Genomic DNA, 25568 nt, shown 5'->3' with positions numbered 1-25568 from the left:
CCGGGAGAAATATCCATAACCTCAGATATGCAGATGACACCACCCTTATGGCAGAAAGTGAAGAGGAGCTAAAAAGCCTCTTGACGAAAGTGAAAGAGGAGAGTGAAAAAGTTGGCTTAAAGCTCAACATTCAGAAAATGAAGATTATGGCATCCGGTCCCATCACTTCATGGGAAATAGATGGGGAAACAGTGGGAACAGTGTCAGACTTTATTTTGGGGGGCTCCAAAATCACCGCAAATGGTGACTGCAGCCATGAAATTAAAAGACGCTTACTCCTTGGATGAAAAGTTATGACAAACCTAGATAGCATATTCAAAAGCAGAGACATTACTTTGCCGACTAAGGTCTGTCTAGTCAAGGCTATGGCTTTTCCAGTGGTCATGTATGGATGTGAGAGTTGGACTGTGAAGAAGTCTGAGCGCCAAAGAATTGATGCTTTTGAACTGTGGTGCTGGAGAAGGCTCTTGAGAGTCCCTTGGACTGCAAGCAGATCCAACCAGTCCATTCTGAAGGAGATCAACCCTGGGATTTCTTTGGAAGGAATGATGCTAAAGCTGAAGCTCCAGTACTTTGGCCACCTCATGCGAAGAGTTGACTCATTGGAAAAGACTCTGATGCTGGGAGGGATTGGGGGCAGGAGGAGAAGGGGATGACCCAGAATGAGATGGCTGGATGGCATCAGTGACTCGATGGACGTGAGTCTGAGTGAACTCCGGGAGATGGTGATGGACAGGGAGGCCTGGCGTGCTGCGATTCATGCGGTCGCAAACAGTCGGACATGACTGAGCGACTGAACTGAACTGAACTGAAAGCTGATTAATAATATTGTGATAGTTTCAGGTGACTTGTATCTAACTTTATATATAGCATTGTTTACCACTTATCCCCAGTGGCAACTGCTGGCTTGTTCTCTATATCTGTGAGTCTGTTTCTGTTCTGTTGTATTCATTTATTTATCTTTTAGATTCTATGTGTAAGTGATAACATTTAATATATGTTTCTCTCTCTGATTTATTTTAATAACTATAGTACCCTCCAGGTCGATCAGTGTTTTTCTAAATGGTAAAATTTTATTTTTTAGTGGCCGATTTATACACACACACACACACCATTTCTTCTTTATCCATTCCTCTATTGATGAACACTTAGGTTGCCTCTACAATTTAGCTATATAAATAATCTATGAATCTATAAAAAAGCTATGAACATTGAAGTGCATGTACTTTAAAAATTAGTGTTTTAATTTCCCTATGAATATGTAACCAGGAATGGAACTGCAGGATAATACGGTAATTCTATTTTCAGTTTTTGGAGGAATCTGCATACTGTTTTCCATAGTACTGTGCCAATTTGCATTTCCACCAGCAGTGTTTAAGGCTTCCATTTGCTCAACAACCTTGCAATCATTTGTTGTGGTATAGTCTCTAAGTTGTGTCCTAATCTTTTGTGACTCCATGGACTCTCAGCTCAGTTCAGTCCAGTCTCTCAGTCGTGTCCGACTCTTTGCGACCCCATGAGTTGCAGCACGCCAGGCCTCCCTGTTCATCACCGACTCCCAGAGTTCACTCAGACTCACGTCCATCGAGTCACTGATGCCATCCAGCCATCTCTTCCTCTGTCATCCCCTTCTCCTCCTGCCCCCAAATCCCTCCCAGCATCAGAGTCTTTTCCAATGAGTCAACTCTTCACATGAGGTGGCCAAAGTACTGGAGTTTCAGCTTTAGCATCAGTCCTTCCAAAGAAATCCCAGGGCTGATCTCCTTCAGAATGGGCTGGTTGGATCTCCTTGCAGTCCAAGGGACTCTCAAGAGTCTTCTCCAACACCACAGTTCAAAAGCATCAATTCTTCGGTGCTCAGCCTTCTTCACAGTCCAACTCTCACATCCATACATGACCACTGGAAAAGCCATAGCCTTGACTAGACAGACCTTAGTTGGCAAAGTAATGTCTCTGCTTTTGAATATGCTATCTAGGTTTGTCATAACTTTTCTTTCAAAAAGTAAGCATCTTTTAATTTCATGGCTGCAGTCACCATCGGCAGTGATTTTGGAGCCCCCAAAAATAAAGTCTGACACTGTTTCCACTGTTTCTCCATCTATTTCCCATGAAGTGATGAGACCAGATGCCGTAATCTTCATTTTCTGAATGTTGGGCTTTAAGCCAACTTTTTCACTCTCCTCTTTCACTTTCGTCAAGAGGCTTTTTAGCTCCTCTTCACTTTCTGCCATAAGGGTGGTGTCATCTGCATATCTGAGGTTATTGGTTTTTCTCCCAGCAATCTTGATTCCAGCTTGTGTTTCTTCCAGTCCAGCATTTCTCATGATGTACTCTGCATAGAAGTTAAAGAAGCAGGGTGACAATATACAGCCTTGACGTACTCCTTTTCCTATTTGGAACCAGTCTGTTGTTCCATGTCCAGTTCTAACTGTTGCTTCCTGACCTGCATACAGGTTTCTCAAGAGGCAGATCAGGTGGTCTGGTATTCCCATCTCTCTCAGAGTTTTCCACAGTTTATTGTGATGTACACAGTCAAAGGCATTGGCATAGTCAATAAAGCAGAAATAGATATTTTTCTGGAACTCTCTTCATTTTTCAATGATCCAGCAGATGTTGGGAATTTGATCTCTGGTTCCTCTGCCTTTTCTAAAACCAGCTTCACCATCAGGGAGTTCACGGTTCATGTATTGCTGAAGCCTGGCTTGTAGAATTTTGAGCATTACTTTACTAGCATGTGAGATGAGTGCAATTGTGTGGTAGTTTGAGCATTCTTTGGCATTGCCTTTCCTTGGGATTGGAATGAAAACTGCCCTTTTCCAGTCCTGTGGCCACCGCTGAGTTTTCCAAATTTGCTGGCATTTGAGTGCAGCACTGTCACAGCATCATCTTTCAGGATTTGAAACAGCTCAACTGGAATTCCATCACCTCCACTAGCTTTGTTCATAGTGATGCTTTCTAAGGCCCACTTGACTTCACATTCCAAGATGTCTGGCTCTAGATGAGTGATCACATCATCATGATTATCTGGGTCATGAAGATCTTTTTTGTACAGTTCTTCTGTGTATTCTTGCCACCTCTTCTTAATATCTTCTGCTTCTGTTAGGTCCATACCATTTCTGTCCTTTATCGAGCCCATCTTTGCATGAAATGTTCCTTTGGTATCTCTAATTTTCTTGAATTGATCTCTAGTCTTTCCCATTCTGTTGCTTTCCTCTATTTCTTTGCATTGACCGCTGAGTTTAGCTTTCTTATCTCTCCTTGCTATTCTTGGGAACTCTGCATTCAGATGCTTATATCTTTCCTTTTCTCTTTTGCTTTTCACTTCTCTTCTTGTCACAGCTATTTGTAAGGCCTCCCCATACAGCCATTTTGCTTTTTTGCATTTCTTTTCCATGGGGATGGTCTTGATCTCTGTCTCCTGTACAATGTCATGAACCTCATTCCATAGTTCATCAGGCACTCTACCTATCAGATCTAGGCCCTTAAATCTATTTCTCACTTCCACAGTATAATCATAAGGGATTTGTTTAGGTCATACCTGAATGGTCTAGCAGTTTTCCCTACTTTCTTCAATTTACGTCTGAATTTGGTAATAAGGAGTTCATGATCTGGGCCACAGTCAGTTCCTGGTCTTGTTTTTGTTGACTTTATAGAGCTTCTCCATCTTTCGCTGCAAAGAATATAATCAATCTGATTTCAGTCTTGACCCTCTGGTAATGTCTTCTCTTGTGTTGTTGGAAGAGGGTTTTTGCTTTGTATTGAGATATAGCCAATTAACAATTTTGTGATACCTTCAGGTAAACAGTGAGGGGGCTCAGCCATATGTATACATATATCCTTTCTCTCTCATATTCCCCTCCCATCCAGGCTGGCACATAACATTGATCAGGGTTCCATGTGCTATACAGTAAGTACTTGTTGATTATCCATTTTAAAATATAGCAGTCTGTACATGTGAATGCAACTCTTCAGTTTTCCCAGCACCGCTTTTTGAATAGATTAGTCTTTTCTCCATTGTATATCATTGCCTGCTTTATAGTAGATTAATTGAATAAAAATGTGTGGCCTTATACTGGGATCTCTATTCTGTTCCATTAATCTATATGTCTGTTTTTATGCTCATATCAATTGTTTCAATTACTGTAACATTGTAGTATAGTCTGAATACAGGGAATGTGGTGGCTCTAACTTCAGCCTTTTTATGTTTTTAGTCAAGATTGCTTTGACTATTCAGTCTCTTGTGCTTCTATTATCAATTTTAGGACTATTTGTTCTACATCTGTGACAAATGTCCTAGGTATTTTGATAGGATTGCATTAAATCTGTAAATTGCTTTGGCTAGTGTGGGCATTTTAGTATTATTTCTTCCAATCCATAAACATGGGATATATTTCCATTTCTTTACATCATCTTCAGTTTCCTTCAACAGTGTTTTATAGTTTTCAGATATTAGGTCTTTCACGTCCTATTTTAAACAGGAATGTTATCCTGCTTTCTCTTTTCTTAAGTTCACTATTGATGTATAGAAAGCAATAGATTTTTGTATGTTAACATTATATCCTTCAATTTTATATAATTCTTGTATTAGTTCTAAAAGCTTCTGGTAGAACTTTAGGATTTCCTCTATAAAATATCATGTCATTTATAAATAGTGATAATTTTACTCTACCCTTTTCTTTTGGATGTTTTTTTTATTTTTATCTGATTGCTGTGGATTGCAATCAGAAAAATGTGGCTAGCAAAAGGCAAAATGGTTGTCTGAGGGTGCCTTACAAATAGCTGAGAAGAGAAGATAAGTGAAAGGCAAAGAAATAAAGGAAAGATATACCCATCTTAAGGCAGAGTTTCAAAGAATAGCAAAAAGAGATAAGAAAGATTTCCTAAGTGATAAATGCAAAGAAGTAGAGGAAAATAATAGAATGGGAAAGACCAGAGATCCCTACAAGAAAATTAGAGATACAAAGGGAACATTTCCTGCAAAGATTGGACAGAAACGGTATGGACCTAACAGAAGCTGAAGATATTAAGAAGAGATGGCAAGAATATACAGAACTATACAAAATGATCTTAAAGACCAGATAACCATGATGGTATGATCACTCACATAGAGCCAGACATCCTCAAGTGTGAAGTCAGGTGAGCCTTAGGAAGCATCACTGCAAACAAAGCTAGTGGAGGTGATAGAATTCCAGTTGAGCTATTTCAAATCCTAAAAGATGATGCTGTGAAAGTGTGGCACTCAATATGCCAGCAATTTGGAAAACTCAGCAGTGGCCACAAGACTGAAAGAGGTCAGTTTTCATTCCAATCCCAAAGAAAGGCAATGCCACAGAATGCTTAAACTACTGCACAATTGCACTCATCTCACACGCTGACAAAGTAATGCTCAAAATTCTGCAATCTAGGCTTCAGCGGTTCATGAACCAAGAACTTCCAGATGTTCAACCTGGATTTAGAAAAGGCAGAAAAATCAAAGTTCAAATTGTGAACATCCATTGGACCATAGAAAAAGCAAAAGAGTTCCAGAAAAACTTCTATTTCTGCTTTATCGACTATGCCAAAGCCTTTGACTATGTGGATCACAACAAACTGAAAAATTGTAAAAGAGATGGGAATACCAGACCGTCTTACCTACTGCCTGAGAAATCTGTATGCAGGTCAAGAAGTATAGCCAGTTAGAACCAGACATGAAACAATGGACTGGCTCCAAACTGGGAAAGGAGTACGTCAAGGCTGTATATTGTTGCTCTGTTTATTTAACTTATCTGCAGGGTACATCATGCGAAACAATGGATGGATGAAGCACAAACTGGAATAAAGATTGCTGGGAGAAATATCAATAACCTTAGATATGCAGATGACACTACCCTCATGGCAGAAAGTGAAGAGGGACTAAAGAGCCTCTTGATGAAAGTGAAAGAGGAGAGTGAAAAAGTTGGCTTAAAACTCAGCGTTCAGAAAACTTAGATCATGGCATCTGGTCCTATCTCATCATGGCAAATAGATGGAGAAACAATGGAAACTGTGACAGACTTTATTTTCTTGGGCTCCAAAATCACTGCAGATGGTTAGTGCAGCCATGAAATTAAAAGATGCTTGTTTCTTGGAAGAAAAGCTATGTTAGACAGCATTTTAAAAAGAAGAGACATTACTTTGCCAAGGTCCATCTAGTCAAAGCTATGGTTTTTCTATTAGTCATGTATGCATGTGAGAGTTGGACCATAAAGAAACCTGAGCACTGAAAAACTGTTGCTTTTGAACTGTGGTGTTGGAGACCACGGTTGAGAGTCCCTTGGACAGAAAGTATGTCAAACCAGTCAGACTTAAAGAAAATCAGTCCTGAATACTCATTGGAAGGACTGATGCTGAAGCTGAAACTCCATCCCTTTGCCACCTGATGCAAAGAACTGACTCAACTGGAAAATACCCTAGTGCTGGGGAAAATTGAAGGCAGGAGGAGAAGCAGATGACAGAGAATGAGATGGTTGGATGGCATCATCACCTCGATAGAAATGTGTTTGAGCAAGCTTTGGGAGTTGGTGATGAACAGGGAAGCCTAGCGTGCAGCATTCGATGGAGTCGCAAAGAGTCGGACACGACTAAGCCACTGAGCTGAACTACTGTGGATAGGACTTCTGAAACTATGTTAAATAGAATCGTAAAAGTGAAAATCTTTGTCTTCTTCCTGGTTTTAGAGGAAAATCTTTATTTTTTACCATCGGGTATGATGGTAGCTGTGAATTTGTCATAAATGATATTTTGTTAAGATATGCTACCTCAGACATGACTTAGGGACTGAATGGCTTATCCTGTTTCCTTTGTGCCATCTTTGATGAAAGCTTTAATCACAAATGAATGTTGAGTTTTGTCAAGTGCTTTTCCAGTGTTATTGAGAGGAACATGTAAAATATATCTTTTGTTTTGTTAATACAGTATATCGTATTGTTTTGCGGATATTGAACCACCCTTATATCCCTGGATATAGTTCCACTTGATCATATTGTATAATCCTTTTTATATTGGTGAATTTGATTTGCTAACATTTTGTTGAAGATTTATTGTATCCATAAGCATCAGAAATATTGGCCTATAATTTTCTTTTTATAGTTCCTTTGTCTGGTTTATGTATCAGAAACAATGTGCCTCATAGAGTGAGTGTGGGAGTGTTCCCTCCTCTTCTATTTTTGGAATAGTTTGAGAAAGATAGATATTAAGTATTGATTGTAGAATTCCTCTATGAAGGATTTTAATCTTGGACTTTTGTTTGCTGGAAGTCTTTTGGTTACTGATTCAACTTCATTATTATGATTGATCTGTTCAGATTATCTATTTCTTCCAGATTCAGTCTTGGAAGATTGTATGTTTAGGAATTTATCCATTTTTGTAGGTTGTTTGTTTTTGGCTGCAATATTCCTTATTACTTTTTGTATTTCTGTGATAACAGTTGTAATATTTCACCTTTCATTTCTCATTCTGTTTATATGAGTCCTCTCTCTTTTTTCATAATAAGCCTAGCTAAAGGTTTATCAATTTTGTTATCTTTCCAAAACTAGCTCTTAATTTTATTGATCTTTTCTACACTTTGTATACATTTTATTTATTTCTTTTCTAATAGCTATTATTTTCTTCCTTCTGCCAACTTTGGATTTTGTTTGTTCTTTTTCTAATTCTTTAGATGATAGATTAGGTTGTTTATTTGAGTTTTTTCTTGTTTCTTGAGGTAGGTCTATATTGCTACAAACTTCCCTCTTAGAACTGATTTTGCTGTATCCCATTCATTTTGGAAAGTTGTGCTTTTGTTTTATTTGACGAGGTATATTCTGATTTCTTATTTCATTTCTTTACTGAACCATTGGATTTTTAGTAACATGTTTAGTCTTCACATGCTTGTATTTTTCCCAGTTTTCCTCCTGTAACTGATTTCTAGTTTCATACCTTTCTGATTGGAAAAGATGCTTGATATAATTTCTGTCTTCCTAAATTTCTTGAGATTTGTACTGGGGCCTAAAATGTAATCTATCCTGGAAAGCATTTCATTGCTGGTTTTAGATGGAATGTTCTATGTCTATTAATTAATATCTATTAATTTCAATTTGTCTGATATATATTTTAAAGTAGTTTTCCTTATTGCTTTTATGTCTGGATATGTTCTTTTATATGTGAGGTACCCTACTATTTTTGTATTATTGTCAGATTTTCCTTTTATCTATTATTGGTTGATTCATATATTTAAGTACTCCTCTATTAGGTGCATACATGTAAATAAAATGTTATATCCTCTTCTTATTAGGATCCCTCTATCATTATATAATGCCCTTCTTGGTCTTTTGCGTTTTGTTTCTTAAGTTTAACGTCTACTTTGTCTGACATGAGTACTGCTATCCCAACCTTTTTCTATTTATATTTTTATAAAATATCATTTTCCATCTCCTCATTTCAGTCTGTGTCATTAGGTATGAAATGAGTCTTCTGAGGACAGCATTTTTTTCCTTGACAGAGATATCAGTGGTTTATTGGACAGGGAGATCTTACAAGTCTAATACAAAGAGTCTTGGAGTGGCAGCCCATAGTGTACAGCCGATAGCATGCAGGATATAGTCTTTTTGTTTGTTTTAATCTGATCAGTCACCTCTGCCTTTGAGTGGAGTATTTAGTCCATTGAACATTTAATGCAATTATCACTGAGCATGTACTGTTCTTATTTGGTTTCAGTTGTCTTTGTGGTTATTCTCTGTCCTTTCTCTTTTTTTTTTTTTTTTTTTTGGCCTGTTCCCCTATGGTTTGATGATTATCTTTAGTGCTATGCTCTTATTCCTTTCTTTCTAGTTTTTGATAATCTATTGTGTGTTTTTCATTTACAGTTACTATGGATTTCTATTTGTTTTATTGATAGTCATTTAACTTCAAATACATTCTAAAACAGGTACAATTTTTACTCTCCTCCTCCATGCTTTGTGTTTTTGATATTTGGCATCATCATGTCTATCCCTTACATGTTTATTGTAGCTATATAGATTTTACATTTATTGTCTTTTAATCTTCATACTTGCTTATTTAAATTGTTGGTCCACAAACTTTATTATATATTTACCTTTACTGGTGGAATTTTACCTTTCCTATAAATTCTTGTTGAAGCCTATTCTTTTCCCATTAAAATTACCACTTAGCATTCCTTTTGGGGTCAGTTTGGTATTGCTGAACTCTTATTTTTTCTTGTTTGAGATATTATATTTTTCATCTTTAATTCTGAATGATAATTTTACTGATTATAGCATCCTAGGTTTTAGGTTTTTCATTTCAGCACTTTAAATTATAATGTCATTCCCTTCTGGCTTATAAAATTTCTGCAGAAAAAATAAACTGAAGCATTATAAGAATTCACTTATAAGTGACTTTTTGTTTTTCTCTTGCTACCTTTACAATTTTCTCTTTATCTTTAACATTTGTCATTTTAACTATGACCTGTCTTTGTATGGGTCTCTTTGAGTTCTTCTTGTTTGGGACTCTTAGTGATTCCTGTACCTACAAATCTGTTTTCTTTTTCAACCTTAGAAAGTTTTCAGCCATAACTTTATCAAATACATTTTCTACCCCTTTCTCTCTTCTCCTCCTGGATCCATACAATGCAGAAGTTAGTACACTTTATGTTGTCCCCAAGGTCTTCCAAGCTATCCTCATTTCTTAAAATTTGTTTTTATTCTGCTCTTATTTGGTGATTTCTATTATTCTGTCTTTCAGATCATTTATACATTCTTTCTACATCATGGATTCTGCTTGGTTCCTTCTAGTGTAATTTTTAGTTCAGTTATTGCATTTTTCTAAAGTAATTGATCAGAAGAAGGAGTGGCTAGGGCCAGATCCAGGTTTGAACTAAGGCTTCTCTTGTGCTCAATGGCAGTCATCCCCCTATCGAAGGCAGAGTTGGTGCCCAAGGTGCTGGAGCAGAAGCCCTGAAGTTTGTATCTGAGCTGGTTTCATTCTAATTGTGTGAAGTCTACTGACAATGGCAGCTTTCATCCTATTGGAGAGCAACACCAGTGCCAGAAAGGCTGGAGCCAGTGCCAGGTATGGGCCAAGGTACACGCTGGGGCAGTCACAGAAAACTGGTCAGAGTCCTAGGCAATTCTCAATGTACAGCTTCTGCACTGTTACTGGGAGTAAGCAAGCATCTGCATGCATGCTTCTTGAGAAAAGTCTTTTTCTCGTAGCTCTCTGGAAAGTTTCACTGGTTTTCAAACCAGCTAAGGGAACTCATCTTATCAAGATCTGAATCCAGGACTGAGGTGTCTTATATGTGATTCAATTCCTGGGGAAGATCCCTCAGCCTGGGATATCCCCATTCCTCTTCTGTGTCTCCTGCTAAGGGCTTGGATCCGACCCATTCACTGCTTCTCCCTTCCTACCTGATTCCATGTGGATCTTCCTTTAAAGGTTTGGTTGTAGGAGAGGTTTTCTTGCTGGTCTCCAGGTTGTTTTCAGCAGGAGCTGATCCACATGTAGATGCAGTTAGATGTGATCTTAGTCGGAGGTCAGCCTAGAAACCCCTCACTCTGTCATCTTGATCTCTCTCATAAACTAATTCTTACTAATACACTGATGAGAAAGAGGTTGAATGGAATCCCCCATGTATATGTTTGAGTCTTAAATCTTTTTTGACAAAGCAACCCTTCCCTTGCTCATTGTTCATCCAAAATCAATAATTTGGGAATTGCAAATAATCAAGAAATCTTATCACTTCATTAGCTTATTACTGTATTTTCTGTTATCATCTCAGTTTTGTAATTTCAAACAGAATAATTATGTACTATTGGCATCATGTCTGGAGAAGGCAATGCCACCCCACTCCAGTACTCTTGCCTGGAAAATCCCATGGACAGAGGAGCCTGGTAGGCTGTGGTTCATGGGGTCGCAAAGAGTCGGACACGACTGAGCGACTTCCCTTTCGCTTTCACTTTCATGCATTGGAGAAGGAAATGGCAACCTACTCCAGTGTTCTTGCCTGGAGAATCCCAGGGATGGGAGAGCCTGGTGGGCTGCCGTCTATGGGGTCACACAGAGTCGGATACGACTGAAGCGACTTAGCAGTAGGCATCATGTCAGTTTCATTGGGGAGACAATTTCAACTCAACAAGGACTTTCTCTACTTTCTTGTATTTCAAGCGATATCTAGCTACACGCACACATACTCCTGAAATGGGGGACAAAATTCTGTAGGACTTTATTTATCATATAAAAGTGAGAGTTTCTTGAAATTATCCCAACAAAAAGCATATCAATTAGGACATGACTGAATGACTAATACTTTCACACTTCTTTCATATCAATTAGTCCTACATGACATAATGTGCCGACAAAAACTTACATGTTATAAATATCATGAATAGGATTGCATTATTTTTAAATCCTTCTTCAGGCATTACATCATTTTGGAAATAAACAAGTAATTAATTTAATCATAAATTCAATTATCTAAAAATATGAACAATCAGTTGTTTTGTAAAATGCAGGGTACGCTCTCAACACTCAGTAAATACCCATATCTTCAAAGAGCCTTCAGATTTTTTTTTCCCTCAGCAGCCTCCAAGTCATTAATTTCACATTCCAATAATTTAATGTTTATTAAAATGCTTGAAACATATTATTTTGCTCCTCTTTTTATCTATACTTCACGCACAATCCAGTATCAGGTTATTTCAGCAGCTAATGTAGTTGCAATCTGAAAACTATCACATCCTACCTGTTAGTTGAACAGTGTCTGACTCTATTCTGGAAAAGAAGGGTACTGTTTATAATCATTTTCAAAAAATGAGTTTTTCTTGGGTGTATACTTTATTACTTGGCTTAGAACAGTATGTTCTTCAGAAATTTTTACTAAATATACTTAATCATAGCTGTAAGCTGCTAAAACACTATTAATAACTTTGCAGAAAAACTATTAGACAATAATAATTTGATAATAGAGTTTTAAGCTGAGACAATAATAATTTGATAATAGAGTTTTAAGCTGAGACAATAATAATTTGATAATAGAGTTTAAAGAAGTATGAGGCTGAAGAAGACCTCCTAAAGTATGTAATTATGTAGCTAGAGGAAGTTATGTCTATGTTTAAGTTGTTTTTAATAATCTGAAAATTATACTGGAACAGTATAATATTGATGTGAAAGTGCTTAATATATAATGTATATAGTACCCCCTTTCCGAGGGATAAGACTTTTAAAATATATAATTTCCCTTTTCTAAAACATTCACATATTTTAAATTCAAAACTAATTTGAGTCTTCCCTGGTGGCCCAGTGGTTAAGACTCCGCACTTCCACTGCAGTGGGTGTGGATTCCACCCCTCGTCAGGGAACTATGATATCCCACATGCCACACAGCCAAAAAACAAACAGAACAACAAAAAATACTGACTTTATTTCCAGAGATTTTTAGTTAATTTCACTTCAGTGTTTTGACTTCTATTATGTACACGTCACAGGACTGAGTGACTGAACAACAGTGTAACTATGTCAAAAGGCTTTTACTTACACACACAGATGTGTACCTATATGCATGCATAACTTGTGTGTGTGTACCCAGTCATGTATGACTCTTTGTGACTCCATGGACTGTAGCCCACCAGGGTTCTCTGTCCATGGAATTTTCCAGGCAAGAATACTGGAGTAGGTTGCCATTTCCTTCTCCAGGGGATCTTTCTGACCCAGGGATTGAACCCATGTCTCTTGAGTCTGCAGCATTGGTAGGTGGATTGTTTACCACTGTGCCACCTGGGAATCCCCATGCATAATCTAGTCCTCACGATAATCTTCTGAAGAATGAACTTGAATTTCCATTCTACAGACTGGGTAACTGACACCTCAGGAAGGTTAAGTGATGGGTGCAGCAGAGACAGATTTTCAGATTGAGTCTGAGGACAAAATAGTCCCTGATTTTAAAATGTAGAGTAAGAGATATTGATGTCTTTTTACCTAGGATAATCTGAACTCAGCACAAACAGGTTTCCTCTATTTTCTGGAAACTGAAATTCATGGCAAATGTTTCTTAGAACCAGAGCAGAGTGATGAGTATCATATATAAAATTTTAGGTTAAATATTTTTAACATGACCTTTTATGAGCTTTGTTGAGGATCAATCAGAATAGATTCCTGAAATCCTGCCAAATCTTTTTTTCTTTCTAAAAGAGATGCCACAATTTGCTAATACATATTCATGTTTTATCCATATTTCTAAACTTTGTTCTCTTTCAAGGTAAATGCTTGTATGAGCATCAATTCAATGAAATATTAGATTTTGGTATTGTTGGAGCAAACTCTGATTATATCCCAATACTAAATACTTTGTGAATAATTGTTAGTGGCTAAATGTTTGCTAATGTATAGTTGAAGATTTTTTAAATAATTTATATGAACTATCTCATGACAGAACAAAATAAGACAAGAACTAGATGATGTCTGTCTAGCAGAAAAATGCATACATAGATATGGACCAGATTTATCAAAAGAGAACCATAGCATCATCTAAAGTAAAGAGGCGGAGGGGTGGGGGAAGAAAAGCATGGGAAGACAGAAGAGAGCATGAAGGAAGGAGATAGAGACTGTCACCCTCTGTTGCCTTATTATATTTTTGTTGTTGTAGTTGTTTAAATACGTAAATAAGTGTCTTAGTAAAGGATGTTGAATTGTTTGGAGACCACTATAGCACCAATACATGTTAGGGAAACACCAGTCACTAGACACCCATAGAGCTGTGGTTAAGCTGTGAGAAGAGCCATCTGCAGTACCTGGTGAAAAGGCCTAGGGGAGAGTAGGAGAAACCAGGAGCTATTTTCTAGCACACCATGGCATGTGGTCAGGAATGCATCTCCAGGTTCTGGTCATTCTGTTCTTTTGGATATTGAGAAGAAAAGGTCTGCTTCTTTTATTGGCACATCTTTGAGCTGTTTTCTTCTTATGCCACTTCACTTGCTACAACACTTTCAGGAATATGGGGGCTGGGAGCTGGCTGGATTACTGAGTGGTAGGTCCTTAAAGGAGAATTAAGAAGAGATGTTTCTTCTGCACCAGCAAGTGTGGGCTCAGCCTTGCCCCTCTCTCCTCCGCTGCACGTTTGAGAGGATGAGATCAGGAGTCACAATTGATGGGATAACTGGTGACACAACAGAACAAATCAGTAGCAGAAAGTGATGTGAGAGATGCTTTTATTCTGAAACAGAAAGAAATCCATTAAATAAAATAAAATACATGCTGCCAGAATAATCACTCACTGTCCTATTGAAATAGACAATATTGGAGTGAAGGAAAAGATAGTTTGCCTCGGGATAATGGAAAATGTCTCCTTCTGATGAGGATGAAAATATTGAAATTGGAAGACAGTCTTTTAAAAACACTCAATAAAATACATATTAAAAATGCTTCAAAATATTGCTGCTTAGACTATCCTCTTCTCGGGTGTATATATAAGCAGCAATAATCCATAACTGAGACCAGAGTCCCAGTAAGAAATACTCTTTATTACCTATTGTAAGTATTTTATGCTTATTTGAAGGAACTAAAGTTAAATTTTAATTTGTTTGTGGCAAGTGTTTTGAAATACAGTTATGGAATGGTCCATTCATTTCTTCAGTAAATATATATCAAACGACTTCTCAGTGCCAGGCATTAGAGACACAACAATAAACAAGTAACATGTCACTGTCTCTTGTAGCCTAATGGGCCCTAACGCCTAGCAGAATAATAGTTAATATTTATTTACTACTTTCACAGTAAGCATTTCACATGCATGACACTTGTAAGAGTTCTATGAAATGTGCATTTTTTTTTTCATATTTTGTACATGAGTCAGAACTTGAGTAATTTCCCAAAGTTGCAAGCTAAAGACTGGTTGAGCCAAGTTTCAGCCAAGATCTGGCTGACTTTCCTGGATTTCCTTTGACTATGCCTTACCTCAGGTTCCCATATACTGTGGGTGTTGTCTAAGAAGGCAATATAAAATAATATCCTTGACCTAGAAAATTCGTCTGTATCTCATTTTTAGTTTCTTGAAATCGCTCACTCATAGTTACTCTTCCTTTAGACCTGCCCTCATTCTTTCACAGATTCTCTATATAGTTAATAAGGTAAACAGACCAAGATCTCACTCACCTAATTTGTCAAAATTAATAATCTGAAGGATACTCTTCAGAGTAATTGTTCTTTAATTTTACCTGATTCTTTTTCTCTCTGGTCAGTACTACTTCCTCTATAGTCAATTAAAAAAAAAAAAAATTGCAGCAGCATCCCTTGCTCTTAAGATGAATATTATTAGTATGTAGAGTTATTACTTAGAATTATTTATTATCAATTTAAGTTTATTAATTGATAAATTTGAACTATTTAAACTCCAATAATTACTGACACATTAAACTGCACATGCTTTGTAGTTTGCAAAATGTTTGCAAATATATTATCTAAGTTGATCTTTACAAAAAGAACTGTTTGATAGACACAACAGTTTTGGCACAGTTTATGTCTGCCTTTCTCCCCTCCTCCTTATTAAAGGAACTCATCTTAATTAGTGTGTATAACTCAATGAAAAGAATTACAAACCAATGGGCCAAGAAAATGCTGAAATGTACATTTTCGGAGACAAACTTTAAGAGATATAAATAATGTGTAAAGGTTTCAAAATTTTTAATTTAGGCTTATTTTTGAATATTAATGATAATAAAATGAAAAGCTGAATTCTTCTATAGATCATTTAACTGATTCCCCTGCCTCCTGAAGGAATTTATCTTTATTCTTCACCTTTATTTACCTGTTTCTTTTCCTTTCTAATCAGTTCTGTTTAGTAAAAGAAATAAAGTAAAATTTAAATTAAAAAGCCTAGACTTAATACAGTCTATACATTTGTGTAGTTCTCATCTTCTTACCAATGTCCAAGAGAAATAAATTGGTCATAAATCAATCTTGGCATTTAAAAATTATCTGTTGAATATTTTTCCTCTTGCAAAGATGTTTAAAAATTTCCTGTTGCTCCACTGACCCATTTTCACTATGTTTGATCTAAAAATTCAACTCATTTTTTTCAAGAAATGAATTATTTTTTCACTGAAAAATAGCCTATACACTAAAAGGAAAAATTATTTTTCCTGGTCCATGTAGTAACACTAAATATTTTTACCAGTCTTGGAAAATGCTGAAATTCTAGCAAATTAAAGGTGATAAATATGGTCTTAAAGTCCATCACATTTAAAAAAATAAGTAGTACTCTACATGTCATTATTATGCAAGAAATCGGTACCATTTTATTTTGGCTGCTTTAGATAGCATTTAAATGTATCTATATATTGATAACAATAACATTAGGTATTTTCAGAATTGCTTTCATGCTTTAATTTATATTTTACATTCACTTCTATGTCGAGATTCTTATATCCTATTTCTTACCTATTCTTTGAAAATATGATTTCATGTGTTTTCAAATTGAAGAGCCTATTGTGTCTCAATTGAAGAAGTCAAGTCTCTTTCTAACGCCCTGGAATATTTGAAAATTTGTTATAGTGCCACCACCAGGTCCATCTGAGACATATTTTGCAGTGTTTTTAATAAAATGATTAACATTCTTTCAACTTTAATAATATGTAGATCCAAACAAGTCTCTCATTGCACTGACCTGTGTACTTATAAGCATTCCTGTCGATCTGTGAACTTTTTAGGGGCAAGCAGACTATGTCTTTCTTTTTGATTCTTTTATCTGCATGCTTGGTCACAGATGGATCTACAAAGATGATGATGAGGCTTAAGTCAAAGAGCCCCTCACTAAAATGAGGCTATTTCAGTGCCTTGAAACCAATATAATCATGTGGTCAGAAGTTTTTACAAAATTTTTTAAAAGCAAGATATTTTACTTAGACTGATGCATAGTTTTGTAGCATAGTTTATTTATTTATTTATTTATTAGTATTTTTTAAATTTGGCTGTGTTGCATCTTAGTTGCTACATGTGGGATCTTCCATGCGTAGTGCAGGATCTTTCATTGCAGCTCATGGACTGTCTAGCTGTGGTGAGTGAACTCAGGAGTTATGGCATGTGGGCTTATTTGCTCCATGGCATGTGTGATCTTAGTTCCCTGACCAGGGATTGAACCTGTGTCCCCTGAATTGCAAGGCGGATTCTTAGACTTCCCTGACCACCAGGGAAGTCTCTGTCGCTTAGTTTATATTAGTAATTTTGTCTTCTTATCTTTAAAGATGGCTCTCCAAATTTTAAAGATTTTGACACACAAAACCTAGCTTCTCTCTTATAAGAAACAATTATTTACATTTTGTTGAACGAATAAAGGAAAAAAGTGAAAGCAGGGAAAGGGAATAAACATGTTATTGATCAATATACGTTAACACTTAAAAATTTAGCTTTTCTGGCAAAAGTTTTCCCTAAACGACCAACAGGCAATGCTAACATATAACTCTTGTACAGTGTCTATGCATTTACAAAATTTTTATACAGATATGGTTGTAGTGATGATTTAGTTTCTAAGTTGTGTCCAACTCTTGATACCCTGTGGACTGTAGCCTGCCAGGCTCCTCTGTCCATGGGATTTTCCAGGCAAGAATCCTGGAGTAGGTTGCCACTTCCTTTGCTAGGGGATCTTCCCTGCCTAGGGTTTGAATCCAGGTTTCCTGCATTACAGGGGGATTCTTTTACTGCTGAGCTACTAGGGAAATTCTTATACAAATATATATTTTACTAAATCTTTCTACCAGCACTTCAGGTCAATCATGTGCATAGTGGCAGGAATATGGATAATCCTGTCACACAAGCTAGTCTGTCATCAGAGAGGTTTGACCTGAGACATCCTTGTCCCACCCAGAGCAGGGAATTAGCAGCAATTATTGACACAACAAATGAAAAACCCTTCACCAATATAATTCCTAACCAACCCACTATACTAATAATTTCTAACTCCCCAAAAGAATTTGCCTTTAGTAAGTCTAAAACATCTCATGCCTCTCAGGTTGGGAGGCTGTAAACAATCACATGTGGCCAGACGAACCTATACAGGTGGGCTAGATAAACTTCAGAGGAGTCCATAAGCTGAAACAGTCTTGTCACGCCCAGGAATTTTTATTGCCTTGGAGCTGCACGTTTACTCCTTCTCCGAGAGAAACGGCTATGGGGGAGAGCCCCCCGTAAAGTCAGAGGTGTAGGTGAGAGCATAAAACAGACTCTGGTTTTGGGGTTAGATGCTCGGGAACAGGGGCTTTCCTGAGGCTTGATCACGCCTTTGCATATGCCAAGCCTTCTTCCTCATGACCTTTGCCATGGGCGGAGTTCCTCACGCTGGCCCCCGGCAATTTTCCATTCCTTTTCTTTCCTTTTCCTTATCTTTCCTCTTCCTTCTTCTCTTCTCTTTATGCAGGTGTTTAATATTATCCAACTGCCATAAAGTTAAAGCTTTCTTTTTGAAATTTGAACCTAAAATCTACTGAACACAAGATGAAAATGTGGTTGCTGTTCAGTCTCCTTGTAATAATATCTTTTAAAACTTGTCTGTCAGGTAAGAAATATCCTGTCTATAACATGTAACTTCCACAATTTATGTCAATGTAATTAATATTCTTTTCATATATTGAATATGGTGTATAAAGTTCAGAATTAATATTTTCTTTTGCCATCTGGATCAGGCAAGTAAATGCATATATATTAAGGATGACACTTTTGTTCTTTTTTCTTTTTAGTTTCAATTAAAATTTCATAAGGTAAGTTAATCAACCTTATATAGTGATGTGCTGGTAAATGTTTAAAATCTGAATATCTGGGAGGGAAAAAATATCCCTGCTGTAGCATTTGTCAATTCCTACAGAGTAAATTGTCCTACTGTGTCATTTTCAACTTGAAACCATTTAAGGTGGTGGAAGTAAAGTTATGCAACAACACACCATTATATAGTATGTTCACTATGGGGGGTAAAATCAACTTAACCTCATTAGTATACATAAAAGTAAAATATAGTAAAATATTAGAAAATAAAGGGTTTTAAGCTTTTGATACCTTTGTTTATTTTTATAAGTTAATATAATTTAATTTTTATTATTGGCTGGTCAATCTTTTGAAAAACAATTCAAAAATAATCTACAGTGTATTCAAGGACTTAAGAATAACAATCCAGTTTTAAGTATACTATAGTTTTAGGAAAAAAACACTATATTTCTATTTTTCAAAAATAAGTGTGAAAGATTCAAAAATATTTTCTAAAGGAACATTGTATTTTTATCTGAAGCAGTGTGTTTTCTAACAATATTTTCTAATACCTCTGTTTCAGTTACCTTAATTCAGCACTTGGTGAGTTGCTATTAAGTTCAAGATATAGATGGATCTCATATTTTCATTTATGAACCTCCCTTGATTGCTTTAATAATGAACTTGATGGGCACACACATATAGAACTATTTGCATATATGCATACATATTATTTAAATATAATAAAGAAAAATTTGTGGTAAGGTTATTGCTGTCTACACTTATGAATAGAATAAAACAAAGATATTCTTATTAGTACTGAAAATTCATGCCAATTCTTTAAAATTTTGGTGCTGTAATTATAAAAGTGCAAAGATAAGAAATAAATATTTCCAAAGACATGGTCATACTTCAGCCTTAATGGTGAAGAGCTGATAATCTAATTTCATTAACTAATATCTCGATTATTTGAGTAACATTTGAAATCAAAACAAAGAGCAGCTTTGGGATTAATATTTTTCTGTTTTTGTCTTTTTTTTTTTTTTCTTTTTAGAGTTTACATGGCACAGAAGGTATGGTCATGGAGGTAAGTTGATGAAAGGGTAAATTTTTAAATAGATTTCTTCAAAGAAACCATATTCCATCCTTACATTAAGCTATTAAGTTTTTAAACTTATAGCAAGTGGTTACAATTAGAGCACTTGGAAATTTTGTAAATGTTTTATCTGAGGTCTTCATGTAACTGATTTGATTACCAAAATAAATGAATAGATACACCACAAGAAAATATCCAAGTGGAGGATTGTAGCAGATAGAATATATTCAATGCAACCTCTATTTTCCCTTCATGTTTTATAATAATCCTATAGTACTTAATTTTGCAGCAATATTTTTAATATTGTAAAATTCTAGCTTGTTTTGAAAGCCTTCTGCTTTGCTGCAAGAAGGAGAATTAAAGTTAATAAGCTTGGAACCTTAAGATTCAGTGTAATTAGAAATCCAGATAGTGGAAAATTTATTGTTTACCCTTCACTAAATATAATTAGCGATCCCGATAGTTTAGATTATATTTCAACCACTGATTAGTTCTTGCTAGAAATATAGACTGGAAAAAATAGTCTAGAGTAAGATCAGTCTGGACTTACATATTCAACCTGGTGTTCACTATGTGATCTTGGGCAAATTATTCAATTTCTATGAGACTTATGTTTCCTACATGTAAAAATCACAGGATTCTTGTGAACACTAAAAGTACAATCTGATGATAACTTACAGTACTGCTGCTGCTGCTGCTGCTGCTAAGTCGCTTCAGTCGTGTCCGACTCTGTGCGACGCCATAGACGGCAGCCCACCAGGCTCCCCCATCCCTGGGATTCTCCAGGCAAGAATACTGGAGTGGGTTGCCATTTCCTTCTCCAATGCATGAAAGTGGAAAGTGAAAGTAAAGTCACTCAGTCGTGTCCGACTCTTCGCAACCCCATGGACTGCAGCCCACCAGGCTCCTCCGTCCATGGGATTTTCCAGGCAAGAGTACTGGAGTGGGGTGCCATTGCCTTCTCTAACGCATGAAAGTGAAAAGTGAAAGTGTAGTCTCTCACTCATGTCCGACTCTTAGCGACTCCCTGGACTGCAGCCCACCAGGCTCCTCCGTCCATGGGATTTTCCAGGCAGGAGTACTGGAGTGGAGTGCCATTGCCTTCTCCAGCTTACAGCACAGTGACCTACATAGTAAACAAATAAAGATGGTAACACTGGTACTCATTGAAAACCACAGCATAGTGGTGAGAGAATGAGTAATTAAGAAGAATCACTGAGTAATCAGTGCTATTGCTTCCATGCCAAAGCAAGATTTTCATGCCAGAGTGAGTCAGAATCTCCATCGATAGGGGATTTATAGAAAGGAACGTCTCAGCAAGAAGCATATCAAAGCTATTTCTGTTTCTTCCTTGTGAGTTAGCCTATATAGTGTGAGTATAGGCTATATAAAGATCAGTGACATATGCTCCTTGATTTCAAGAACCTTACATATAATAAGGAATAATAAAAGTCAGTGGATAACAAATTCATAAGAAAAATATGATAGGCTTTTTAAAATAATGATGGAGCTAGTAGGCAAGGGAAACTGGAAGTATTTCAATTATTAGAAATGGAAATAATTCTTAGAGGAAGTAGAACAAATAAAGTACAGAAGTGGGTAAATATGGACTGTGTTAGGTCACTAATTCAAAGAACACTTGTTCTGCAGGATGTTAGTAGGACTTCACTGTCAAATAAATTTGAGAAAGGCTAGTTCATTACACTTCAACAGTTTATTATTATGCATGTTGTTTTTGTTCAGTCCCTCAGTTGTGTCTGATTCTTTGCAACCCCATGGACTGCAGCACACCAGTAATGGACGTATTAGTTTCCTAGGACTGCCATAGCTATAATAAAGCCACCAACTGGGTGGCTTAGAACAACAGAAATTTATTGTCTCACATTCTGAAGTGAGATGTCCCAAAGAAAGGAGATATCAGAGTCAGGTTTCTGCTGAAACCTGTATGGGAAAGCTCTTCCCTTTCATCTTTCAGCTTTTGGTACCCCAAACACTGGGCTTCCATTGTGGCTCAGATGGTAAAGAATCTGCCTACAATGCATGAGACCCAGATCAAGAAGACCCCTTGGAGAAGGGAATGGAAACCCACTCCAGTATTCTTGTCTGGAGAACTCCATGGACAGAGAAGCCTGGCAGGCTACAGTCCATGGGGTCACAAACAGTCAGACACAACTGAGCTACTAACACACACACACACATCCCAAACATTCCTTGGCTTATGGCAGCAAACACAGGCAGACATAAGGTAGGTGTGAACAGATGCCTAGATTGTTATGCAAAACACAGTGTCTAGAGCTTTGAGGTTGCACCATAGGTCAAGGAAGTGGTTGTCATTAACAAATGTGAAAGGCACTTCTTAGGCAAATAAAATCATGCAAGGAAAATTTAGTCAACTTAACCATTCTGATAGCCTGATCTTAATTTTCCTTCTAATAACTGGATTCCTGTACATTCTCAAGACCAACTTGTCATATTTTAGTTACGATATATTGCTGCACTGTTACCTATTACCCATGAGATTAAAGAACTCATGAACCAGAGTATTCAAAGCCTAAGCCCTAAAGGTCCTTATTCTCTTATCAGTGAGAAATGTTTGAAAATGGAAATAATAATAATGCTTTGAGCCAATTTAAATATTGTCTCATTTAGAGAGTTTACTGTATTTTAAGAGGGCTTACAACACTCCCCAGGCCATATCCACTGAATATTGTAAACACTGTAAAAATTCAAATATTAGACTGCTAAAATTTTGTTCTCATTGCTTTCTTCCTGAAACTCTCATTAAAACATACTTATGTAAAATTATGTTTGAAAACTAACAGATTAAGTTGACATATTACAGAATGAGAAATAGGATTTCTTTCATTGAATATAAAATGAATAAAAATAACTCTCAAGAACAAATTGTAATTATACTTTCAATTTCCAGAGATAAAATAGGATAGCAAGGTTACAGTGGGTCATCTCTACATAGCAAGAGGTTAAGTATTTCATTTAAGATTGTACACTAACTGACTACATTAACTGTGAGACTGAGAATGCTACTGAAAAAAAGCAGCAGTTTTTGCCTTTCTGTTAATCTTCTTGATCAAATTTAGGAAATGAACTTACTTCTGCAATAGATGGAGAAGGAAATGGCAACCCACTCCAGTGTTCTTGCCTGGAGAATCCCAGAGATGGGGGAGCCTGTTGTGCTGCCGTCTATGGCGTCGCACAGAGTCGGACATGACTGAAGCGACTTAGCAGCAGTAGCATATGGTAGAAAATAAATTTGTATTGAGTAAATCAAAGAACTATTTGAAGTAATTTTTTCAACTAGCTTGAGAAGTTATCTATATAACTGTGTGCTCCTTTTTAGAAGACTATATCTAGCACAAAAAAAGAGCATATGTTTTAAAAACAACCTTATTTTGTTAACATATTTTCCATTTGTTTCTATACCCTTTAACCTCATAATACTTCCAAAGCATGATAATTTGTCATCTAATTATTTCCATTGCCCTAGAAATAAAGCAATGGATAACTTAATTTTTGTTAACAGAGATTATAATGCTTGTATTAATGGATCCTTTGCTGAACCTTGTGTTGTATTACCCCTGAAAAGTTCTTTTTCCTTGATCTGAGTGCCCTAGCTCAACTAACAGAGCAATGAGCTTGGATAGTCTTCAAGCGGGTTCGGAAGCTTACATTCAGAAGTTAACACTGAGCATACCAAAGCAATTCGAAGCTGCTGATGAATAATTTATCTTCCAAGAGCCCAAATATGTCCTCAAAATAAAATGTATATTGTAATTGGTAAACCACCTAATGAAATACATTATTTTATTCAGGCTTGAAAATATTAGAAAAGCAAGAAATATTTATAAAATTTATAAATATATGTTAATATTTTATAAATAACACTTGTAAAATAATACTAATCAAGTGTGTCATATTTTCCTTTTGTTCTTAAAATGGGCAAAAGGAAATATCTTCAATATAATATTTTGTCAAAATGGAAAAATTCAGTGTTTTATTGGAAACTAGTTTCATATTTTATCACTTAAATGATTCATTTTCTCTTCCTGTAAAGGGCAAATGGAAATGGAGCACTTGGAAATATCTGCATATAATTTTGGAAAAGCACTTGAGAATAAAATAGCTTGGGGCACTGATAATATTCAGTTTGGCCTATAAACTTCAACCCAACTCACCCCCAAAGTGTTTTATCTTTACTTCAATCAGTAGAGGGATTGCCAATCAATAGATATAGTCTGATCATTATTAACATATGGCATTCCATTATTTTCAATGGAAATTGCCATTGCTGATATCTTTTCCAGAAAAAAATATGCCTTATGATCATGATGAAGAAACTATAAACATATGTTCAGTTTTCTCAAAGCTGATGAATTTTTATCTCAAAGTCACATATCTTAAAATCAAAAGATAATGCTATCAAAAGAAACATTTAAAACCATGCATTTTATGAAGATATGCAAGTGTGCAACTAACCTCTACCTCCACACAGATGTATATTTATGTGCAGCTGTCTGTATTTCAAGGCACCATACAATACTTGAAATAATCGAAGCAATTAGGAAAGAACAAAACTCAACTATTTCAAATGATGAAACTAGTTATTTTAAGAAAATTAATAAATTATTAATTAAATTGAGAATTCAGGAATGTTATAATCCCAATAAGGCTTCCCTGGTGGCTTAGATGGTGAAGAATTGACCTGCAATGCAGGAGATAATGACACTACCAGAAGACTCTTTAGAAGCAGGTGCTAGACGGGCCAGGATTAGCTATTTCTATATTGGAAATACAATACTGTTAAAGAATATTTAGTTAGTGCAACTGTGCACCTATTGAGATGAGTTCAAATTTTTTAAAATTGTATGTGATCACAATTATTAAGTGAAGTACATATTTAATTACTGGAAAGTATTTCCAGTTTGCTACTTATTCCAAAATTCTCCAATGTATGCTGAAATGGACCTAAGGAAAATCTCTAATCTTGAAGACCTAAAATTCTATTAACAGTATCTTTCACAGAACAGAACTTTTAAACTTGAATAAAGTCCAGCTTATCATTTTTTTTTTTTTTATGGATCATGCTTTTGAAATTATGTCTCAAAATTCTTCACCATATGTTAAGGTCTGAATCAAGTTATTGACTGAATTAAGGACAGCCAAAACCTCTAGTTCATTAAACTGTAGCCTCACAAAAGACCATTTAAAATTCTTATGTTACCTCTAATGTAACAAGTTCACGGTTCACATATTGCTGGAAGAAACACAAGCTGGAATCAAGATTGCCGGGAGAAATATCAATAACCTCAGATATGCAGATGACACCACCCTTATGGCAGAAAGAGGAGCTAAACAGCCTCTTGATGAAAGTGAAAGAGGAGAGTGAAAAAGTTGGCTTAAAGCTCAACATTCAGAAAACGAAGATCATGGCATCCGGTCCCATCACTTCATGGGAAATAGATGGGGAAACAGTGGAAACAGTGTCAGACTTTATTTTTGGGGGCTCCAAAATCACTGCAGATGGTGATTGCAGCCAGGAAATTAAAAGATACTTACTCCTTGGAAGAAAAGTTATGACCAACCTAGATAGTATATTCAATAGCAGAGACATTACCTTGCCGACTAAGGTCTGTCTACTCAAGGCTATGGTTTTTCCTGTGGTCATGTATGGATGTGAGAGTTGGACTGTAAAGAAGGCTGAGTGCCGAAGAATTGATGCTTTTGAACTGTGGTGTTG

At 36.2% G+C, this 25568-nt stretch overlaps 1 protein-coding gene across 1 annotated transcript in view; it reads left to right on the top strand.

Annotated features, from left to right (window-relative positions):
- The first annotated feature begins 10003 nt into the window (after nt 1–10003).
- Nucleotides 10004–25568, top strand: part of CNTN1 (contactin 1) — a 169265-nt gene continuing 153700 nt past the window's right edge. Inside the window, exons 1-2 of the mRNA XM_068971443.1 lie at nt 10004–10106; nt 19772–19804. Coding sequence (XP_068827544.1) covers nt 10004–10106; nt 19772–19804 — 136 coding nt within the window. The remainder of the gene's footprint in view (nt 10107–19771; nt 19805–25568) is intronic.

Source organism: Capricornis sumatraensis, chromosome 4 (assembly GCF_032405125.1).
Source record: "Capricornis sumatraensis isolate serow.1 chromosome 4, serow.2, whole genome shotgun sequence".
NCBI lineage: Eukaryota > Metazoa > Chordata > Mammalia > Artiodactyla > Bovidae > Capricornis > Capricornis sumatraensis.
This window is presented reverse-complemented; position numbering and strand designations above follow the sequence as displayed.